General features: G+C 45.5%; 1 protein-coding gene across 1 annotated transcript; it reads left to right on the plus strand.

Annotated features, from left to right (window-relative positions):
- Positions 1–1309: 1309 nt before the first annotated feature.
- cry5 (cryptochrome circadian regulator 5) lies at positions 1310–5024 on the plus strand. Its single transcript, XM_056279293.1, has 10 exons — positions 1310–1524; positions 1962–2156; positions 2290–2408; positions 2733–2887; positions 3305–3445; positions 3772–3939; positions 4083–4223; positions 4331–4482; positions 4650–4870; positions 4954–5024. The coding sequence occupies exons 1-10, from the start codon at positions 1310–1312 to the stop codon at positions 5022–5024; spliced, it is 1578 nt and encodes a 525-aa protein (XP_056135268.1).
- Positions 5025–22538: the final 17514 nt, after the last annotated feature.

The following is a 22538-nucleotide window of genomic DNA, read 5'->3' on the forward strand; positions in this document are numbered from 1 at the left end:
GCAAGAAATGCTTACTCGCAAGTTAAAGAAAAGACCCCAGTACAAGAGCCCCCCCCTCCCTCCCCGCGCGCGCGCACGAGCTGAAGTTAAGGTTGGGAGGTTCGGGCAAATATTGGGAGTCCTGCTACACGTTATCCCCCCACATGTCTCGCAGTCCCGCAGACAAGACAATTTCGAAAAACTCGCCGCATACCAGGTTTACTTTACAGGTGTTAGGGCGAGAAAACAAAACATCGCTCACACTCCCAGCATGAAGGAATGCCGTTGCCCCATTGGCCTATTCGTTTCACATTTGCAACAAAGTCTTTAAATTGTCCGCCCATATTCCCGTGGTCCCACTGCCAACAAAATGACAAAATGGATTTTTTTTTATTTCGGGGACAGAAGAGACGGCATTCCGTTGTCTTCGTCCCAAGACAAAATCGTTCACGCGTGTTTTTGAGAAAGAAAAATAAGGTTTTAAGTCTTTGGTATCGGTTCGTGTTTGTGTTCAATATTCCTCTGCTTATGTCACATCCCTAAATATTCTGTCGATATGCAACCTGTCAGTGGTGTGGGGCTTCCCATCAGGACCAGAGGTTTTGAAAATAATTTGGAAAAATAGCACTAATACGAACATCATTACAGATGCATTTACAGAAAGCAGAAAGATGTTTTATGTCACCGTACATGAGAGGCGAGAGTTGTGCAGTAAACGCATAACTTGCTCAGGGGAAGGGGATCAGAAATGTTACACCAGTTACGGTTTTGTTTTGTTTCTTATATTTCTGCACGAGTTGAGCGGATGGGTAGCGACATCAAGCGGATAGTCGGAAAACTGGAGGCGAAAGCGCAGCTTTGACGTCATCGGTGGTTCTTTCGTCTGATTGGCTGATCCATGTTGCACATGTCGTAGTTTTGTAAACCTCGTCAGCGGGTTACACAACGTCGTTTTCTAACAAGCAGCGTGTCTTGACTCAACAATTTGGCGAACGAATGTGCATGGTAAGCTCCTGTTGCAGAATTTCTGCTTCTTTTTTTTAATGCTCGTTGTAATTATGTTTTGGACGTGTCTGAATGTTCTCATTCATCCAGGTCATGGTTATCCAAGAGAAATTGAATCAAGTGCAACTGGACTTGATTCAATACCAAGTCCAGTTGCACTTGATTCAATTTCTCTTGGATATGTTTTGGACCGCAAGATTTGTCTCGCGATTGTGTATTAGGTTCACTCCTCTCTAAACGTGCCTGGCTCAATGGCACTCTGAAGTAAACGCCAATTTGCTCCTCTTGTTTGTTATCTCGCACGTGTGTGATATAGTTCACAGGCATGGCCCACACAAGTATCCACTGGTTCCGTAAGGGACTCCGACTGCATGACAACCCGGCTCTGATGGCTGCTTTAAAGGATTGTACAGAGATTTACCCCGTGTTCGTCTTGGACCCACACTTCCGTAATAACTATAAGTTTGGGATCAACCGCTGGCGATTCCTCATCGGAGCCCTCAGAGATCTGGATTGCAGCCTTAGGAAACTGAACTCAAGGTAGGACGAGGCAGACATCGTCAGTGAGTAATGCATTAAGCATACACATTATCCACGACCCCAGACAATGTGGAAATATTTCAAGTGATTTCACTTAAACCCCTTAAAGACCTTGACAAAAGCCTCATCAGAGGTAATGAAGTAGTCAAGCAGGGAGGACAGATGTTTTGCTGTTTCCAATGACACATCACAGCAGACATACTTCATGCCTAAACTAGGGTTATCAAACCAGGATCAACCCCCCCACTCTTGTCCTTTACCTCATCCCACCCTTACCAAAATGCCTTTGTGTTTGTTTTTGTGGCTGTGCTCTTCTGAAGTCTGTTTGCTGCTTGTTTTAAGAAAAGATCAACAGATATAAAGTTACTTTTGTTGTTGTTGTGTTTTTTTTTTTAATGAATAGAAAATTGTAAGCCCATTGTATTTTCCCCTTTCAGGTTGTATGTTGTTAGGGGGAAGCCAGAGGACGTCTTCCCCGAGCTGTTCCGCAAGTGGAACGTGACAAAGTTGACCTATGAGTATGACACGGAACCCTACAGTCTTAGCCGGGACGAAAGGGTGACGGTGCTTGCCAAAGAGCATGGAGTTGAAGTCATCTATAGAATCTCCCACACTCTTTATGACTTGGACAGGTCAGTATAACTCATGCTCAACCTCACCTAATGCAACCTTGGAGCTCTCACTCTTTTTATTCAGGCAGGCCAGAATAGTGTTGTCCTTTGTGCTGAAAACCTCTTAACATCTCTGTTTTGTTTTGTTTTTTAGAATAATTGAAGAAAATAATGGGAAGGCTCCTCTGGTTTACAACCGTCTGCAGACATTAGTGAAGACCCTCGGTCCTCCCAAAAGACCAATTCCTGCTCCGACCACAGAAGACATGAAAGGTAATAGCGTCATGACTGGAAAAAGGCAATATTTTCCCCGATTATTCTCTGCCAGTTAATGATATTAAGTAAAAACTTGAAATCTTCCAGTGCCTTCCAAATAATACCGATTAAGTGTTTTACGATTTTAAAGAAATGGGCAAACAATTCTGATAGTTGTGGGTACCAAAAGCAGTAAAGGGAAAATAAGAAAGCAGCAAAAATTATAAATAAGATAGCAAGATTATTGAATTATCTTTTAACACTGGTTATTGTATTCTGCAGCATTCTATTTTTTAGCTATATTGTATTGTTTTTGACAATATCAAATATATTTCATCACAGGTGTGAAAACGCCTTATTCAGAGAGGCATGAGAATGTGTACGGTGTCCCCACACTGGAGGAGATGGGGCAGGATGAAGCATCTCTTACAGAGGAGGTGTTCCCTGGGGGGGAACAGGAGGCGCTTAGGAGACTGGATGAACATATGAAGCAAACGGTAGTTTTCCTTCTCATGAATGTGGCAAAAGGCCCACCAGAACAGCATCTAAGTCATACTACACTTCAGGAAAGCAGAAATACCACATATAGCACCGCGAAAGCATATCAGCCCATCCCGTCTGTTCACCTGCATGGAAAAGGGTTTCTACAGCACCATTTCCAGAGACATAGCTGGGATTTTTGCAAGGCTATAAAAAAAACCATGGCCAATGTTTATTTATATAGTTGTCTATATAGACTGCATTCACTGGACAATTTGCTCTGATTGGACCTGCAAAGCAGATTAGCACAATAAGATGTTATTAGTAGGACCTAGCGTTACTGTAACGGCAAAAAGGTGCTTGAGGTATGAATTAATTTTTTTCCCAAATCAATCACATTTTAACACCGTTGCATATCTGCTTCTGTTATCCAGAAATGGGTATGTAGCTTTGAGAAGCCACAGACATCTCCAAACTCTCTGAACCCCAGCACCACCGTTCTCAGCCCCTACATCCGCTTTGGCTGCTTGTCTGCACGTACATTCTGGTGGCGACTGACAGAGGTCTACCAAGGGGTGAGTGTTTAAGTGTGCCCTTACATTCAGTCCATGATTTTACATCATAAAGCAAATGTTGCATGCAGCATGCTTTTAGGGGAATAGGACTGTGCAAGGAATCACGCGCAAGCGTTATATTGCATTTTTTAGTTTTCACTTCAAGTGAAAAGATGCTGTAAGAGTGATAAAATCATTTTGATCCTGAAATTATCGGTCTCGGTAATTGTCATGACAGGATCCAGCAAAATAACCTCAGTTGTCATTATAACTACAACTGCACACTCGCAACTGTGAAAAGGATTGAATGAAGATGTTCTATGTGTTTATAAATGTGTTATTTGCAGAAGAAGCACTCAGATCCACCAGTTTCCTTGCATGGCCAGTTACTGTGGAGAGAGTTCTTCTACACTGCCAGTGTGGGTGTCCCCAACTTTGCCAAGATGGAGGGTAACCCTGTTTGTACACAGGTGGACTGGGACACTAACGCAGAACATCTGGCTGCATGGAGAGAGGTATTACGAGATTGACATGAAGGAATAATTGTAAGGGGAAATTTTGAGACAAACCAGTGCCATTGGAATAAGAAATTTTACAGCTATGGTATCCTTATGAATCTCCAATACCAAGTATAACTCAAATCATCATTTCCATTAAGGCTCGAACTGGTTTCCCCTTCATTGATGCCATCATGACTCAGTTGAAGCAAGAGGGCTGGATCCACCACCTGGCTAGACATGCTGTTGCCTGCTTTCTCACCAGGGGAGACCTGTGGATCAGTTGGGAAGAGGGACAGAAGGTTAAAGTTCAAGCTTTTCTGATTGTGATATCCTCACTAGAATGCAAATCTGTCACAAAATGGCTTGTGCCGGCAATTTCAATCAGATAATATTGCTGCTCCTATAGGTGTTTGAGGAGCTATTACTGGATGGCGACTGGGCTCTGAATGCTGGGAACTGGCTGTGGCTCTCAGCCAGTGCCTTCTTCCACCAGTACTTCAGGGTCTACTCCCCTATCGCCTTTGGGAAAAAGACGGACAAAAATGGCGATTATATCAGGTAAGATTATGAACCTTTTCTTTAAGCTTGCATAATAATTAACAATACATTGATGACTTGAACATGTTTGTGCTTCAACTTCAGGAGCTGTCTGAAACAGAGACTAGTGCCAAACTGTGAATTCAGGACCTGTGGAAATTAAACTAATCTCCATACATTTGCTTTAGGAAGTACCTCCCTCAGCTAAAGAAGTTTCCAGCTCAGTACATTTACGAGCCTTGGAAGGCTCCCCGAAGCATCCAGCAGGCAGCAGGATGCATTGTGGGTAAAGACTACCCATCTCCCATTGTAGAGCATGAGGTGGTCAGCAAAAAGAACATGCAGAGGATGAAGGTTGCTTATGCCAAGAGATCCCAAAGCTCCACTGAATCGCCCACTAAAAAGAAAGGTAGGTCTAATGTGAGATTCACATCCATTGTTTTGCTTTGTTTGTAAAAAAAAAATAAAAGGTATGCATTTGTTTTACCCAAGCTGAAAAGCACAAGACTCCATCAGTCATGGATATGTTAACGAAGAAGAAGAAGAAGAAGCTCTCTGAGTAGATGGTCAAATCACAGGGGACCATGAACATGGAGACTACGATAGCATCTTTGCTGGACTTTTTATTGTTTAGTTAAGCTGTAATGGGAAATTATGTGCTTTAACAAGCTGATTGTATTTTAAATGCTGTTATCCACTGATTTTTTTTTTTACTTTTGTATTGTATTTCTACTCAAATATTGCATTTTAGTAATATTATAGTATATAGAGTTGGTGGAAGTTTTTGAATAACAGAGTTTGATAATGATTAAAATGATTGTCATCTTACAATATTGGTTTGATGTTTGTATTGTATTGACCCGTGTGAAGGATCTTGTGTCAATTGCCATCAAAAAGGTCTCAGACTCATGCATGGTGAATACACTGGTGACTGTTATGTTTTATATTGTATAAATGATTCACTGTTAAGTAGCCAATTTAAATTAAATATGTAAGAATGCAGTTTTAAGACTTTTTCTTTTCTATTCAAACGATGCTGTTGTGATGAATGGACGGGGATGTTTTCAAGGTATTGAGGGGAGGGGGTAGGAGCTCTGAGGCGTGCAGGCAGGACACCTGTCGAGACGATTTGGACATTCAGAATCGAACAGTCCGTTATGCATAATGTTTAAGCATCAAAACGGAATTACATTAATTACATTCTAGTTGTCTGTATTTTAATTGTGAAGGAGTGGTGGCACATGTTATGTCATTTTATCAGCAGTATAGTATGGAAAGGGAGTGTAAAGCGAAGAGAGAGGTGACAAAGGAAAAGGCGTATAATGAGTTGTATGAGAGGTTAGACACTAAGGAAGGAGAAAAGGACTTGTACCGGTTGGCTAGACAGAGGGACCGAGCTGGGAAGGATGTGCAGCAGGTTAGGACGATCAAGGACAGAGATGGAAATGTACTGACAAGCGAGGAGAGTGTGCTGAGAAGGTGGAAGGAATACTTTGAGGGGCTGATGAATGAAGAAAATGAGAGAGAGAGAGAGAGAGAGAGAGAGAGAGAGAGAGAGAGAGAGAGAGAGAGAGAGAAGGTTGGATGATGTGGGGATAGTGAATCAGGAAGTTCAGCGGATTAGCAAGGAGGAAGTGAGGGCAGCTATGAAGAGGATGAAGAGTGGAAAGGCAGTTGGTCCTGATGACATACCTGTGGAGGCATGGAGATGTTTAGGAGAGATGGCAGTGGAGTTTTTAACTAGATTGTTTAACACAATCTTGGTAAGTGAGAGGATGCCTGAGGAGTGGAGAAGAAGCATACTGGTACCGATTTTCAAGAATAAGGGCCATGTGCAGAGCTGTAGCAACTACAGAGGTATAAAGTTGATCAGCCACAGCATGAAGATATGGGAAAGAGTAATAGAAGCTAGGTTAAGAGGAGAGGTGATGACTAGTGAGCACCAGTATGGTTTCATGCCACGAAAGAGCACCACAGATGCGATGTTTGCTTTGAGAATGTTTATTGGGAAGTATAGAGAAGGCCAGAAGTAGTTGCATTGTGTCTTTGTGGATTTAGAGAAAGCATATGATGGTGCACAGAGAGGGTGTGGTATTGTATGAGGAAGTCGAGAGTTGCAGAGAAGTATGTAGGAGTAGTGCAGGATATGTATGAGGGAAGTGTGACAGTGGTGAGGTGTGCGATTGGAATGACAGATGGGTTCAAGGTGGAGGTGGGATTACATCAAGGATCTGCTCTGAGCTCTTTCTTGTTTGCAGTGGTGATGGACAGGTTGACGGACGAGATCAGGCAGGAGTCTCCATGGATGATGATGTTCATGGATGACATTGTGATCTGTAGCGAGAGTAGGGTGCAGGTTGAGGAGAGCCTGGAGAGGTGGAGGTATGCACTGGAGAGAAGAGGGATGAAAGTCAGTAGGAGCAAGACGGAATACATATGCGTGAATAAGAGGGAGGACAGTGGAACAGTGAGGATGCAAGGAGTGGAGGTGACAAAGGCATATGAAATACTTGGGGTCAACTGTACAAAGTAACAGGGAGTGCAGAAGAGAGGTGAAGAAGAGAGTGCAGGCAGGGTGGAGTGGGTGGAGAAGTGTGTCAGGAGTGATTTAAAATAGAAGGGTACCAGCAAGAGTGAAAGGGAAGGTTTACAAAATGGTTGTGAGACCAGCTATGTTATATGGTTTGGAGACAGTGGCACTGACAGAAAGACATGAGGCGGAGCTGGAGGTGGCAGAGTTGAAGATGCTAAGATTTTCATTGGGATTGACATGATTGCCTAGTGGCCTGTCCAGGGTGTCTCCCTGCCTGCTGCCCAATGACTGCTGGAATAGGCTCCAGTATCCCCGCGACCCTGAGAGCAGGATAAGTAGTTCAGATAATGGATGGATGGATGGATGACGAAGAAGGACAGGATTAGGAACAAGTATTTTAGAAGGACCGCTCAGGTTGGACGCTTTGGAGACAAAGCAAGAGAGGCAAGATTGAGATGGTTTGGACATGTGTGGAGGAGAGATGCTGGGTATATTGGGAGAAGGATGCTGAATATGGAGCTGCCAGGGAAGAGGAAAAGAGGAAGGCCAAAGAGGAGGTTTATGGATGTGGTGAGGGAGGACATGCAGGTGGCAGGTGTGACAGAGGAAGATGCAGAGGACAGGAAGAGTTGGAAATGGATGATCCGCTGTGGCGACCCCTAACTAGCCGAAAGTAGTAGTAGTATAGTATGGAAAGTGAGAAAAAAAATTCAAGTCTTAGGGAAAGGAATTTACTTGAGAGGGGAAAAAAGTCCATGCAGTGTGTGCTTTAGTGTTTTGTTTTTTTGTTTTTGTTTTTTGAGAAAGTGCAAGATTTCATACTGTGATCGACACTCCAGTCCAGACGGCGTCTCGGTGTCACTGTTTGGGAGCATAGAAATGACTAAATGATTGCCAACAATCTTGACATGACGTCAAATTTAAATTCAAATAAGGGCTTTTCAATCTGTTCAGTGTATTTTCTCTTACCGAATAGTAAAAGGACAAAGAGAACAGGAGCAGTTCATCCTTCTGCCCAGTGACGGATCTAAATTCTGCCAAGAGTATGAAGGTACTTTCTTCCCAACTCACCCGAACACTAGGTGATCTCTCTCATTAAGCCTGACCTCTTACACTTACGGTGCAGCAATCAGTGAAATTATCTGGCTTTTTGTGATTGGTTGAAAAGAATGATCGTGATACTGTTGGCCCTTAGTGGTGTGTGGTTACGTGCTGTGTTCAGAATGCTGTTTCGTTGCCACTAGAGGTCCCTCTAACTTCACTTCCAGAGGCTACTGCTGCGGTATTCAAGTCATTCATGTATTTTTATTCATTCGCATTAATTTTAGACGAATACAGTCGACGGAGATAATCTGTCAGGAGCTGCAGTAGGCTACCTCATAAGGCAACAACACAGCAGAAGCCCTTCACATCATACGCTGGGTCGAATCCCATGGTTTCAGGAACCAGGCTAAATGAAGTCAAACTAATTAATGGTAAACATAACAAACATTTGAAATCCCCCAGCAAGGTATTGCTGAAGGGTATCACCTGCCTGTGTATTCATTTTAGGGCAGTTTAAATCATATTGTATCAGTGTCGTAACCCCATAGCTAAAACATGTTTTGTTATTTTGATGAAATTTTGTAGTCCATCTGCAGTATGTAGGAACCTGTCCACAATTGGCATTTTTCAAATGTTTCACTTAGATAGCTCAGCTTCCACAGAAAAGTGTCGCCCCCCCCCCCCACAGTTTATCTAAATTCCTTTAAAGTGAAATCTTTGGACACATACGATTTATGCCAGACACTCATGTGATGTGATGTGATGTAATGTAAGATCACACCCATGCCATATACAATGTTAGTGTTAGTAGCTCTCCTGTCTTATAAGGACTATGCACTTGGTAGTGCACTCAGCACTGACACCAAGCAGCCATAAAGGTCTGTGTGTGTGTGTGTGTGTGTGTGTGTGTGTGTGTGTGTGTGTGTGTGTGTGTGTGTGTGTGTTTGAGCGAGAGCGTGAGATGGGGAGGTGGACAGCTGTCCTTAGAGGTCAAGTCTTCTCCTGTTTCTGCTTCTTCGGAGCCAACACTTGCGTGAATATCCAGAGGATGACGTCACAGCCTCAGCAGCAAGGCCAAGATGGTCCTACAAAGCCAAGTTCGGTTTCCACAGAGATGTGTCAAACATCAAAACAACCCGCCGTCCAACACAGTGTGTGTGTGGGGGGGGGGTCGGGCTGGGGGGACATAAGGTTGCCTCATAGCACAACACCATCAACAGCCTGATTTTCATGACAGAGGAAAGCACTGGTCTGACCGGACCTCACTCAGATTTCATAAAACTGGGTTTTTTTTACTGTCAGATATGTTTTTCTCTGATTCTTTTGATCACGTCACGAGCAGAGACAGCTGGAATATACAAATATTTGTTTAACGTACTGTTTACACTGCTTTTGTTCTTGGCCATTAAACATAGCGATTTAACCTGAGCACAAGTAAACCCTATTAATCTGTGGTCATGACCAGGCCTTACCGTGTTTCTCAGTCTGTCTGCCAGCGTGGTCGGTCATGTGTATGAGCAAGGCACACAAACCATGTTGACACCCAAAGTATTTGGTATTTGGGTGCTGTAACATGCCAGCTGGATTACAGGAACATGTTTCGAACACAGTCAGACCCCCGTCCATCTTAAACTGAGGTGATCAATCTCAATAGCTCATTTGTGGCCATGCAGCATAAAACAGTATATCTGCATAGTAGGCTATAATATCAAGTAGTTGAGCATTATAGTTTGCAGAATATAGAGTACATATATACATACATATATATGCAGTATATCAAAGTTTCTGTTTTGAAATGGTTACCGGTTAGGAAAATAATAGATTAAACCTGTGAGAGATTTGCCAATAAGAATAAGCCTTCAGTATTGAAATTGAATAGCCATAATCAAGTAGATTCAGTGTGTCCCTGTGTGTGTCTTGATCCCCAGTTTTCGGGACTATGTGGACCTTTTGTTTCTTACCCATACTGTTCCACCTGTACTATGGATCTAAATGCATTTATGAATGTCTGGTTGAACATAAAGTATTTGTCTCAAGCGGAGATACAATGCAAGTTCTCTCAGTGCAACACATTTTCCAGTGATTTATTTATATTGACTGATAATGTTATATGTTTTGCATTGAAATCAGTTGGGGTTTTTTTATTTTAGACCCACTGAACTTATAATAAATAGCCTGGGACTAGTAACGGAGGATCATTTGGGGAACGCCATAGCTGCAGACACTTATTCATAGATTTCAAATCAATTAACAGCCATTTGAATCCATTCTTGAGCACAGGGGGTAATGTGTTGGCTTTTACTAGTGAACATTCAACACACAGGCTTCTATTATAAAGTCGTTTCATCCTGGCGTCAGAGCACCTGTTCAAATCAAAAAATGGCTGAATCGCTTAACTGTACAGAAAAATTAACTTCTGCTCATACAATGTGGGTTTTCTGTGAACGGGGCAGGGGCAAAGCAGCTCGCTGAAGGTGGCTCGGACCGCTGAGTAGTCAAGGGCTAGTAACACACCAAAACTCACAAGCGGTAGGAAGTTGGGTTTTTTGTTTTTTGTTTTTTTACTGCAAATGGCTGCACATCTAATCTCATTGTTGTTGCCAAAAAATTTTTAACTCTTCTCTCTGGTTGTACAAATAACCAGAGAGAAGAGTTAACAGAAGATGCTGTGAGGGAAAGGTTCATGGACACATTCTGAAATGTCATTATGTTTTTTCGATGTTCCAGGTTATGGTGAATTACTGCCATAGTGGAAATGAGATGAGGTTACAGCTGCATACCCTGCAGCCTATCCCTAAATTCACAACACACATACACACACACACACACACACACACACACACACACACACACACACACACACACATGCGCAAGTTTGTGCAGCTATCCTTATTAGAACATTTCATTGACTTTCATTCATTGTGGACAGCCTAACTCAAATCTTAACCCTAACCATAACCAATTCATGCCTAACTCTAACCTTAACCACGCCCCCATGAAGACTATTGGGCCTATTTACTATTTATACCGGAAAAGATCTCCAAAAGTTAACAAACACACACACACACACACACACACACACACACACACACACACACACACACACACTCTGCAGAACACTCCCCTAGACAAATCCTTCTCATTGCTGTCCTGGTTCCAATGTGTATTTTTTATTTATTTATTTTACCATGAGGTTGAGATGGAAATAGGAGGTAGGGTCATTTTCAAAAAGTATGGCTTCACAGGGACTCAAACTGGCTCACCAACAGTGGGATGACCCCACAAAGCTCTTGGCCATCCTACCACCCCTAAACAAGGGTTGCATGAATTTAGATGTTGCACGCTTTGTGAAAACCTGCAATCCCATGGTACCGCCCTCTAAGCTGAAAGACAGAGAGTACCATGATGCTGGAAAAAAAATAAAAGAGCCTGAGGTTGTGGTGCCAGAAACATCATTTGTTGGCCCTTAGCAGGACTTTGGTAAGTGCTATACATAGCGAGGCATGAGGCAATGGGAGCACAACACTGAACACATGCTCTGTTCTTATTTAGACTCGGAGTGCATTCAATATATTTATTCAACGTGGTAGTTTTTATTCGATAAAAAGGGACGCACTCTGAGGAAAAGCTAGGAAATGATTATCATTATTGATTAGTAACGATTCATTCTTGATTTATCATGGATGATTGTATTAATAATGGTAAACATAATTTATGTAACACATTTCGTAACGTAGTTACAAAGTGTTTGCATTACATAATTTGCATTAGAATAATGCAAACACTATAATAATGGACAATCCCCCAGTACATTTATCCAAATGGGTGTCTAAGAACAGGACATCTGAAGTGCTTTTAGAAAGAGCATTACCGTCCTGAGCTTGGCCAGGTGTTCTGAGGGGGATTCTGCCGGCCTAGTGATGGTTGGTCGGGGTCTTTGTCACCTCTTCACACCCGATTGCCCTCTGATCCCAGTTGTGCACACGCCCCTTCAAGAATTCCCAGACCGTGCCATGGGGGCCGCCATCTTTCCCAGCCCACATGCTGACCGGCGGCCAGCTGCCACTATAGGCCCTTCGTCACATTTACGGCTGTCACCAAGGCCAGGGGAGCGGGGAGGGGGCACTTGGAAATAATTGAAGGGCCAATTCTCAAGAGGTTATAAATCCGTTTCGGGAAAGAAAAAAAGTTCTCTGAATGATGTAATTTAATTCAATCAGCTTTCAAAATGCTTTTACTCAAACCCACACTTGTTGCCAACCCTCCCGATTTTCTCGGGAGACTCCCGATTTTCACTGCCCTCTCCCAGTTTCACAATTCTCCCGTATTTCTTCCGATTTATGACAACTGTTCACCTTTTCCCCCTTTCGTTACCACAAACTGTACGACGATAACGTTCTACTGTTTCCACCCGGACAATAATACAGCTGCACCAAGGTTGTCCTCCCCGCGTCGTTTCCGCGGCATGCACGCGGGAGCTGCTCGCCTCGTCCTCCTCAGCGACTCTTGACGGAGAAAAAAATGGAGAGTTCGAAGAGAAACAAGCTTTTTATTTATGGCATTATTTTGTTTTATAATCGGCTACAGAAGTTACAGAGGCTGGTTACAGAGGAAACAGCGGAATTTCTTTATTTTTATTTGCAGTAATAGAGCTGGGGGGGGGGGGGATGGCCACGGTTTAGGTTGACCTGGGTTGCCTTTGGGAAGAAGTAAAATGTTCTGTATATAACACTTAAAACACAGTTACTTGGCCCGGGTGGTAAAGACAGCGCAGGGGATTGTGGGAGCTGTGCTCCCGGACCTGGATGCTGCGTATGCTGGCCGCCTACAGAAGAAAGCCAGCAACATCAGCAAAGACGCAACACGCCCAGGTCACCGTCTGTTTGTTCCTTTGCCATCGGGGAACAGATACCGCACCATCAAAACCCGGACTAACAGGCTGAGGAACAGCTTCTTCCCCAGAGCTGCAGCCTCCACCCCTACACACACACACACACACACACACACACCTGCCTACAGCTGCTGAGGACTAACTGCCACTAAAGCCGCTGCAATATTAACTATGTGCAATAATCCCATGCACTATTTTGAACTTTAAAAGCCGCTGCTATCTTTTGTTGTCTCATTATCATTTTTTGCTACCTCACTTATTTCTACTACCTCACTTGTTTATATTAAATGCTGTTTGTCTTTTTTATTATTATCATTTACCTTGTCTAGTGCTGCTGGTCTGAGAGTCACCAAATGTAATTTTGTTGTGTGTGCACAATGACATAAAGTATATTATCTTACCTTACAAAGTGCTTTACTCTCAATACAGACAATACAAATACATACATAAAATACATTGAATGAATATAAAACATGGCATAGGGAATAATGGACCAAGCTAAAAAGGAACCAAAACAGAAGGCAGGGATCGGGCTCTATAAAAGGGCTTGCCTAAAAGATGGGTTTTTGGAAACCACTTAAAACAGTCCAAAGATTCAGCAAATCTAATAGATTGGGGAAGATTGTTCCAAAGGCTTGGGGCTAAAACTGCAGAGGCGCGGTCACCTGTTGTTTTGCAGTTGGAGTGGGGGATGGATAAAGACCGAGGTTTGAGGACCGGAGTGGTCGGGAAGTGGAATGAGGAGATCAAAAAATGTAACTGGGAGCAAGATCATGCAGTGCTTTAAATGTAATCAATAAGATCTTGTAGATTATTCTGAATTGTACGGGAAGCCAATGGAGGGATGCAAGAATAGGGGTAATATGGGACCTACGGCTAGTTCTAGTTAGTAGTCTAGCAGCTGCATTCTGAACCAACTAGATGATTTAAAGTAGCTTGGTTGAGACCAGAGTAGAGGAAGTTACAGTAATCTAGATGGGAGAAAATTAAAGTGTGAATTAATATTTCGATATCGTTAAAAGACAAAATATTTCTGATTTTTGCAATATTGCTTAGCTGAAGAAAGCAGGATTGGACAAGTTGAGTAACATGGTGATTAAAAGACATATTCTGGTCAAAGATGATACTGTGGTGACCCACATCTATATAACGAGAGACATTCACCTAAGAAGACGGTGTACCTTTAAGGGAAGAGGTGAGGGGTCAGATAATGCACTTCCGCTTCCGGTTCACGGTTCAGTGTCGTTGTCGAATGTATGACATGCTAAGTTGGAGCTAGTAAACTACCTCGACTACGTCTACTCTCACGTCTCCTGTCTCGTTGTTTTCTAACTCCACAATACCAAGATTCGACAACGGCGCGAGCAATGACACTGTTGGAAGCTCCGCCAGCTGCTGGCAAGTACGATGCTATAAAGACATTCCTCCTGAAACTATTTGAACTGTCGGAGCTGGAGAAGGCAGACCGTTTACTGTCCCTGAATGGCCTCGGCGACGGCAAACTGTCTGAGTTAATGGAAAAAATGCTGTCTGTGCTGGGATCGGCTGATCCGGCCTTTCTTTTCACACACATTTTTCTGAGGCAGCTTCCCGCGCCTGTACGCACAGCACTGGCCAGTTCTCCTCTCGCCGCCTCCAAGGACTACCGTTCTCTGGCTGCTGAAGCAGACAGGGTTTTCCTGGCCAACCGGCAACAGTTTGTGCATGCCCTGCTACCCCACCAGACCGCCCCACCACCACCTGTGTACGACTATATGGACACCGCGGCTGCGGTGACAGCCCGCCGCCAACCTGACGACGGGCTCTGTTATTACCATGCCAGGTTTGGGGCAAAAGCAAAACAGTGTCGCAAACCCTGCAGTTACAGGGTTCAGGGAAACGCCAAGGCCGGCGCTCGTTAACGGCTATGGGCGCCGGCCGTGACTGCAAGCTGTTGTTCATCAGAGACTCCTTGTCGGGCCGGCGGCTGCTGGTTGACTCTGGCGCTCAACGCAGCATACTACCAGCACAAGCTGTGGACACGATGACCGACAGTCACGGCCCCCAGATGGACGCCGTCCATTCGGACGTACGGTATCAGACATGTGGACGTGTGTTTTGGCGGCCGACGTTTCGGCTGGGACTTTGTGATGGCTGCTGTATCCACCCCGCTCCTAGGTGCGGATTTCCTCTGTGCTTTCAACCTGCTGGTGGATTTTAAAAACTGTCGCGTGATTGATGCCGTCTCTTTTGCGTCATACCCCTGCACGCTTGGGGGGCTGGAGCGCTGTGCCTCGCTAACACACTCTCCACCGGGGATCCATACCAACGCCTGCTCGCAAATTTCCCCGAGCTCACCACACCCACCTTCTCCTCGGCGGTGGCCAAGCACGGCGTGGAACATCATATCACCACAGTGGGCCCCCCAGTTTACGCCCGGGCCCGACGCCTCGACTCGGCCAAGCTCGCAATAGCCAGGGAGGAGTTTTCGACTATGGAGCGCCTCGGCATTGTCCGCCATTCTGACAGCCCGTGGGCTTCCCCTCTTCACATGGTTACTAAGGCCGACGGGGGTTGGCGCCCGTGCGGGGACTACCGTCGCCTAAACAATGCCACGACCCCCGACCGACAAGATTTCTCTACCCACCTGGCGGGCGCTGCCATCTATTCCAAAATCGACTTAGCGCGGGGGTATCACCAAGTGCCGGTCCACCCACAGGATGTCCCAAAAACGGCTGTCATCACACCCTTTGGGCTCTTTGAGTTCTTACGTATGCCTTTCGGCCTTAAAGGGGCGGCGCAGACGTTTCAGCGCCTTATGGATTCTGTGCTCCGCGACATGCCATTTTTGTTTGTGTACTTAAGACGACATCCTCGTGGCCAGCGCGTCGGCGGAGGAACACATGACGCACCTCAGACAGCTGTTCGACAGGCTCAGCGAACACGGCCTCATCATCAACCCAGCTAAGTGTCAGTTCGGGGAGTCGTCCATCACCTTCCTCGGGCACCACATCACTCCACAGGGGGTCGTTCCCCTCCCTGCCAGGGTTGAGGCTGTCACCATGTTCCCCCGCCCCCGCACTGTACAGTCGCTGCAGGAATTCCTGGGCATGGTGAACTTTTATAGCCGTTTCCTGCCCCGTACCGCCCACATCATGCGTCCCCTGTATGAGGCCCTGCGGGGTAAGAAGTCTAAGGACGAGCTGGACTGGTCTTCGGGGATGGACGAGGCTTTTGTGGCCGCCAAGACCGTGCTGGCCAACGCTGCGCTGCTAGCTCACCCGTCGAGTGCCGCCCCCATAGCCCTTACAACGGATGCCTCCGACTACGCCGTGGGGGCCGTGTGTGAGCAGTGGGTGGGGGGGGGCTGGCAGCCGTTGGCGTTCTTCAGTAAACAACTCCATGAGAGCGAGCGCAAATACAGCACCTTTGATAGGGAACTACTGGGTCTCTTCCTCGCAACCAGACACTTTAGGTTCCTATTGGAGGGCCGACAGTTCACCGCTTTCGTGGACCACAAACCGCTGACGTTCTGTATGGCCAAAACCTCAGAACCGTGGTCTGGGCGTCAGCAGCGCCATCTCGCGGCGGTTTCCGAGTTTACCACGGATATACAACATGTGTCGGGCAAGGATAACTTCGTCGCTGACTGCCTTTCACGGGCGGTTGTTAACGCCGTTCACTTGGGACTCGACTACGCCGCTATGGCAGCGGACCAAGCCAAGGACGCGACCGTTCAAGACTACTGGTCGACCCCTACGGCGCTATGGCTGGAGGACGTGACATTCGACGCGGCCAATACCACCCTCCTCTGTGACATCTCCACCGGTCAACCGCGCCCCCTGGTGCCTACTTCCTGGCGGTGCTGGTTTTCGACACCGTCCACGGCCTTTCCCACCCGGGAGTGAAGGCCTCGACCAAGCTGGTGAGCGTCAAGTTCGTTTGGCCTTGGCTCCGTAAGGATGTTAGAGCCTGGGCCGGCTTGTGTGTGGCGTGCCAACGCGCCAAGGTGCACCGCCATACCAAGGCCCCTTTGGCGCCGTTTGTGGTTCCAGAGAGGCGGTTTGACCACGTCAATGTTGACCTGGTGGGTCCCCTGCCCCCCTCCCGTGATTATACGTTCCTCCTCACTATTTTGGACAGGGCCACCAGGTGGCCAGAGGCTATTCCCTTGTCCTCCACGATGGCAGCAGAGGTAGCACGGGCGTTCATCGACTGCTGGGTGGCCCGTTTCGGCACGCCTGGTGACATCACGAGCGACCGGGGCTCCCAGTTTACCTCGGAGCTCTGGACGGTGGTCGCTGAGCACCTGGGGGTGAAGATCCACCGCACTACGTCGTACAACCCGCAGAGCAATGGACTTTGTGAGCGGTTCCATCGGGACATGAAAGCCGCTCTGCGGGCAAGCCTCACTGGCTGCGACTGGATGGACCGGCTCCCGTGGGTCATGCTCGGCCTTCGTTCGGCCCCGAAGGAGGACCTCCAGACCTCCTCCGCTGTGCTGGTGTATGGCCAGCCCCTGCGGGTTCCGGGGGAGTTTCTTCCGGATGCTACGGCTCCCTGGTCGGCCGCCTCTCACCTCAGTGCGTCCCGGAGCGCTGCCGGTGCCTTCGCTCCCGTTCCGATGTCTCAACACTGCCTCCCCCGGTCCTACGTCCCCAAGGATCTGCCATCGGCGAGGTACGTTTTCTATAGGCACGACAGCCATCGGTCCCCGCTGCAGCCCCCATACGACGGGCCCTTCCGCATCCTGGAGGCGGGGGATAAGAACTTTGTGGTGGACATGGGGGGCAGGCCGGAGCGGGTCGCTATAGACCGTCTCAAGCCCACTCACTTGGACATTGGGGAGCCAAACAATTGGCCTTACCCCCGCGGCGGGGGCACCCTCCTAGGTCGGCCCCGGCACCTGCCTCTGTTCCTGCTTCGGCCCCGCCTATGGCCCGGGTTTCGGCCCCATCTGTTTCCCCTCCTGTGAAGCGCAGCCGTTATGGCCGCAGGGTCTGCCCCCCCACTCGTCACCTGTTTTCCCCGTGACTTTGCACTATGTCATTGACTGTTCTGTTGTAGAGTCTATTTTTATGTTCATGACTTGCACTTTTGCTGTTTTGCATTGTTTTGTGTAGGTGAATTCTGGGGGGGCGTGTGTGGTGACCCACATCTATATAATGAGAGACATTCACCTAAGAGGACGGTGTACCTTTAAGGGAAGAGGCGAGGGGTCAGATAATGCACTTCTGCTTCCGGTTCACAGTTCAGTGTCGTTGTCGAATGTATGACATGCTAAGTTGGAGCTAGTAAACTACCTCGACTACGTCTACTCTCACGTCTCCTGTCTCGTTGTTTTCTAACTCCACAATACCAAGATTTTTAGCAGTAGGTTTGATGTCTGAAGTGGACCAATAAACTGATCAACCGCAGTGGCAAAGCTCCCAGGACCAATTAAGAGAACTTTAGTTTGCCAGGGTTTAGATGGAGGAAATTAAGTGACGTCCAGTCTTTAGTGGCAGCCAAGCAATCATGGAGGGAGGACAGTTGATTCGGGTTATTAGATTTGGCAGAGAAATAGATCTGAGTATCATTGGCATAACAGTGGTATAACATGTCTTGAAAGTGACTAAACAAATGACCCAGAGGAAGCACGTTTAAAGAGAAGAGGATTGGCCCAAGGACAGACCCCTGAGGGACTCCACACAGTAGGGAAGCTGACAATGATACCAGATTGTTAATACAAACATTCAAATATCTATTAGTCAGATAAGAGGGACACTAATTTAATGCTGTACCAGAAATGCCAACCCAGTTCTCCAACCTATCAAGTAAGATGGCATGATCGATGGTATACAAGGCAATGGTTAAATCTAGAATAAGAATATGCACCTTTATCAGCATGCACAAAAATGTCATTGGACACTCTTAGTAATGCAGTCTCAGTACTATGCTTGTGACGAAAGCCGGATTGAAATTTATTGAAAATGTTGTGACCCTCAGACAGCTGCATGATTTGGTCTGCAACATTTTTTTTCAAGGATTGTGGATAAAAAAGAAAGTTTGGAAATCAGTCTATAATTCTCTACCATTACCGGATCAAGAGAGGGTTTTTTGAGGAGGGGCTGAACACAGGCAATTTCAAAATAGTCAGGTACAGGCCCGAATGTGAGTGAGCAGTTGATGATAGAGAGCAAGCTAGGACCTAGGCCAGGGAGGACGAATTTGAAAAATGTATCAGAACTATATGACAGGGAGTGGAGGAGGGACATATAAGGGCTATAGTATTTACAAGGAACTGTAGAGAAATGGGAGCAAATTCCGACATAAAGATCAGATGGCTGAAGGGGGGGGGGCAGTGGGGGTAAAATTGGACATTAGCCCATCAATCTTGTCAACAAAGAAAGACAAGACATTTTCAGTCATTAGCGGAACAGGCAGAAAAGGTAGGAAGAGAATGATTCACAAGCTGATTGATAGTACTAAACAGAAACCTAGGGTTATGTTTATTACTATCAATCAAGTCAGAGGAGTAAGCAGCTCTCGAATCTTTAATAGTTTGATTTAATTTCAATAATAACTCCTTCATATGGAGTTGGTGAACTTCAAGAGTAGTTTTTTTTTTCCGTCTGTGTTCGGCCTTCATATATTCCCTTCTCTTTTGACAGGTGATTTCATTGATCCAAGGGGTTGTGTTAATATTGGGACAGCCCTGGAAGTATGTTTGGAGCCGAAAAATCAAGGGCAGATGTACACAAATCCTTAAACTAACTAACTTGGTCATTAATGTTGGCGAAGTGAGGAGGGAGGCTGGCCAGACTGGAAAAGTAACTAGAAAACATGGCTGCTGATGGCTTGTTAAAGATGCGAGAGTGAATTATACGTTTCTGAGGTATTGTAGGTGGTAAAGCAGCATCAAAGGCAATACATTCATGGTCAGAGACAAAATCAGTGGTGGAGTACCAGGTGGTTGATGGGGCAGAACTTCCTTAGGAAGCAAGAATTGGAAGGTCTTGGGCTATTATTGAAAGAGACGGAAGGTTCAAGAATCTTCTTGCTCAATTGATAAGGGCACTTTTGTGCATACCACACAGCAATGCACCATCAGAGAGGGTGTTCAGCATGGTCAGAAAGTTAATGACAGAACGCACTACGTCCCCCTAGCGAAACTCCTTACTGTCAGGTGAAAAGAAGCAGCTGGCAACTCCAAATGTATCCGAGGAGGCATGTGGGAGTCTGCAGCCCTCCCCGGCTCGGCAAAGGGGGTGGAGCAGTGACCAAGATGGCTTGGAAGTGTGACAAGAAAAGGGGGGGGGGGTCAAAAAAAGATAGTGACAGAGACTAGAATGAGGATGGACAACTCTACCCTTTGCTCACTCCTTTCCTGCAAATTGTATTTCACAGGTCTGGGCTACACCTGTGCTCCCTCAAGGATGGTGCTACAGGCTGCAAAGCATTGCACTATAAACATTTGTATATAGCGGACATAGGGGTCAGTGGTGTGCATAGACTCTAAGGCAGTGATTCTCACCAGAGGGGTGAATTATTCTGTATTCTGTTCTGAGATTCTTAAAATTAAAATTATTCAACATAAAAATGTTGTTGCATGGTATTTATTATTTTGTTATTCGTTCTTTAAAAGTCACCAAAATGCAGGAAACAAAGTCTCTGAAACTCAAAATGTTCTCCCAAGAGCCCTCGCTTTGGTTTCAAAATCCTCCCTATTTTTGAGGTCTCACTGTTGGCAAGTCTGCTCAAACCCTTTTAAATGTGTTTTCTCTATGAGCAGAAGTGTGCTGAGAGCTAGTCAGTGCTCTACAATATTCCTATCCCATTGTTCCACTTGAATTGAATTGCAAGATTACATTTTAAATGTCTCTAAGCAGAGGACATCTCACTCTGCACTACTCAATCAATCCTTAATTAATATGGAGTATGCCCAGAGATACTATGTTGGGCAATTGATCCAATCCTGTCAGAACATTCTCTGTTTTTTCTTCCTCTCTATTTTGCCACTTCTGATGCAGGGTGAAAACAATGCATGTGAGTGGACTGCCCACTATCTGAAATGGAAAAAAAATGATGAACCGAGCCACAAAAGCAGCAAATTGTATTGAAAAAAGAAGAAACTGGAAGTTACTGAGAAATGTGATACACGCAGGGCTGTGTATGTATTTATATGTATATTTGAAATAAAAAATCATTTAAAATAGCCACACAGTTGGCACTAAGGCATGTGTAATTTGATGAGAGTCTCGTGAAGTGTAACCTGAGAGGTGATCCGTACCTTTGAACTTGATTTAGGTGTGAAATGCTGTGGAATATAGGCTAGAATTTGCAGCAGTACAGAGCCATTTACAATCAATTGATAGACATCTGTATTCATCGCTGCTGGTATGTAAGCGAGGGATTAAGTTGAAGGTGAAATGTGAAACATCCTCAAATTTCATTTTTTCATGATGTTTGCTTCCTTTGGGTTCCTTACAACCTAGGCATGACAAGCAACTAATGATAAAATTAACAGAAATAAAGTAAACAAGAGTGGCAACATCATGCTATCGACTAAGTCAAATTTCCAAATGAATCCCAACATGCTTCACAGAGAAACAAAATACACTTCAATTACAGTTATTTGGTGTTTATATGCATTTCTGTTAGTGAATCCAATTATGGGTGCATGTATGGGTGTAAGGACACACACATTGCAGGACATGCACATTGCACTTGAGCAGTCAGAAGGACCAGCCTATATAAGGCTGTTCTATTCCCATTGCTTTTCCTTTGGGGGGTCTGATGCAATTGTCAGTCATAGAACAATGCATGCCAGAGAGGTTGCCGGGCTTAATTTATGATGTAAAATGATCACAAAATGTATACCGTTACATTTACTAAGAGTATGACAAATGGAAACTCCAAGCATATCCACGCCCCTTTATCCTTATGTTTGTTTATTTTGTTTGTTTTTTTATCCATTTAGATACTATATTCGGGGTAAGAGAAGTTCCACTGCCTAGGAAGATGAGCCTTACTTATATAACACTTTAATGTTTGGAAAGTTAAGCAGTGTGACAGTCTGTCTGCATGACAGAATAAATTTACTGCACACATTAATGTACTTTTATGGGTGGTGTCAGTCCTCTGATTGACAGGCTCATATGATTCTTTTACTACTGCCTGTATCCAGAGCGACGGAAGCAGTGCAGGGAAAGGATGAGCGACAAGAAATATCCCTCTTCTCTCAGCGTTGCACACAACACTGGCTCTCACTTCCCCGGTGACAAAAGAGAAAACACCTCAGCCTGTTTTCCAAATCCTCCCGTCCCATTCGGAGGACTACTGAAGTGAGGATGACCTTGTGGTTTGACACGGAGCTTCTGCTTTTTGTGGATTCTTCACCTTCAAAAAAGATCTCTTGCTTCTCGCTTTGGGTCTCCACTAAATGAGGTGCCCTCTCGGTGCTGCCATATTGTTTTTGATAAAATGGTCCGACGGCTACTTTTGGAAAGTGTGATGTGCTCTTGTGCCTATTTGCAGGCCCTCTATAAATAGTTCGGCTGGCCACGCATGCTCATGTTTGATTGGAAATCGCAGTGCCTTATGTCGGTTCTTTGGGGTATCTGTCAAAGGACAAAAAGAAACCTGTGG

This window comes from Lampris incognitus, chromosome 4 (assembly GCF_029633865.1).
Source record: "Lampris incognitus isolate fLamInc1 chromosome 4, fLamInc1.hap2, whole genome shotgun sequence".
In the NCBI taxonomy this organism is placed as follows: domain Eukaryota; kingdom Metazoa; phylum Chordata; class Actinopteri; order Lampriformes; family Lampridae; genus Lampris; species Lampris incognitus.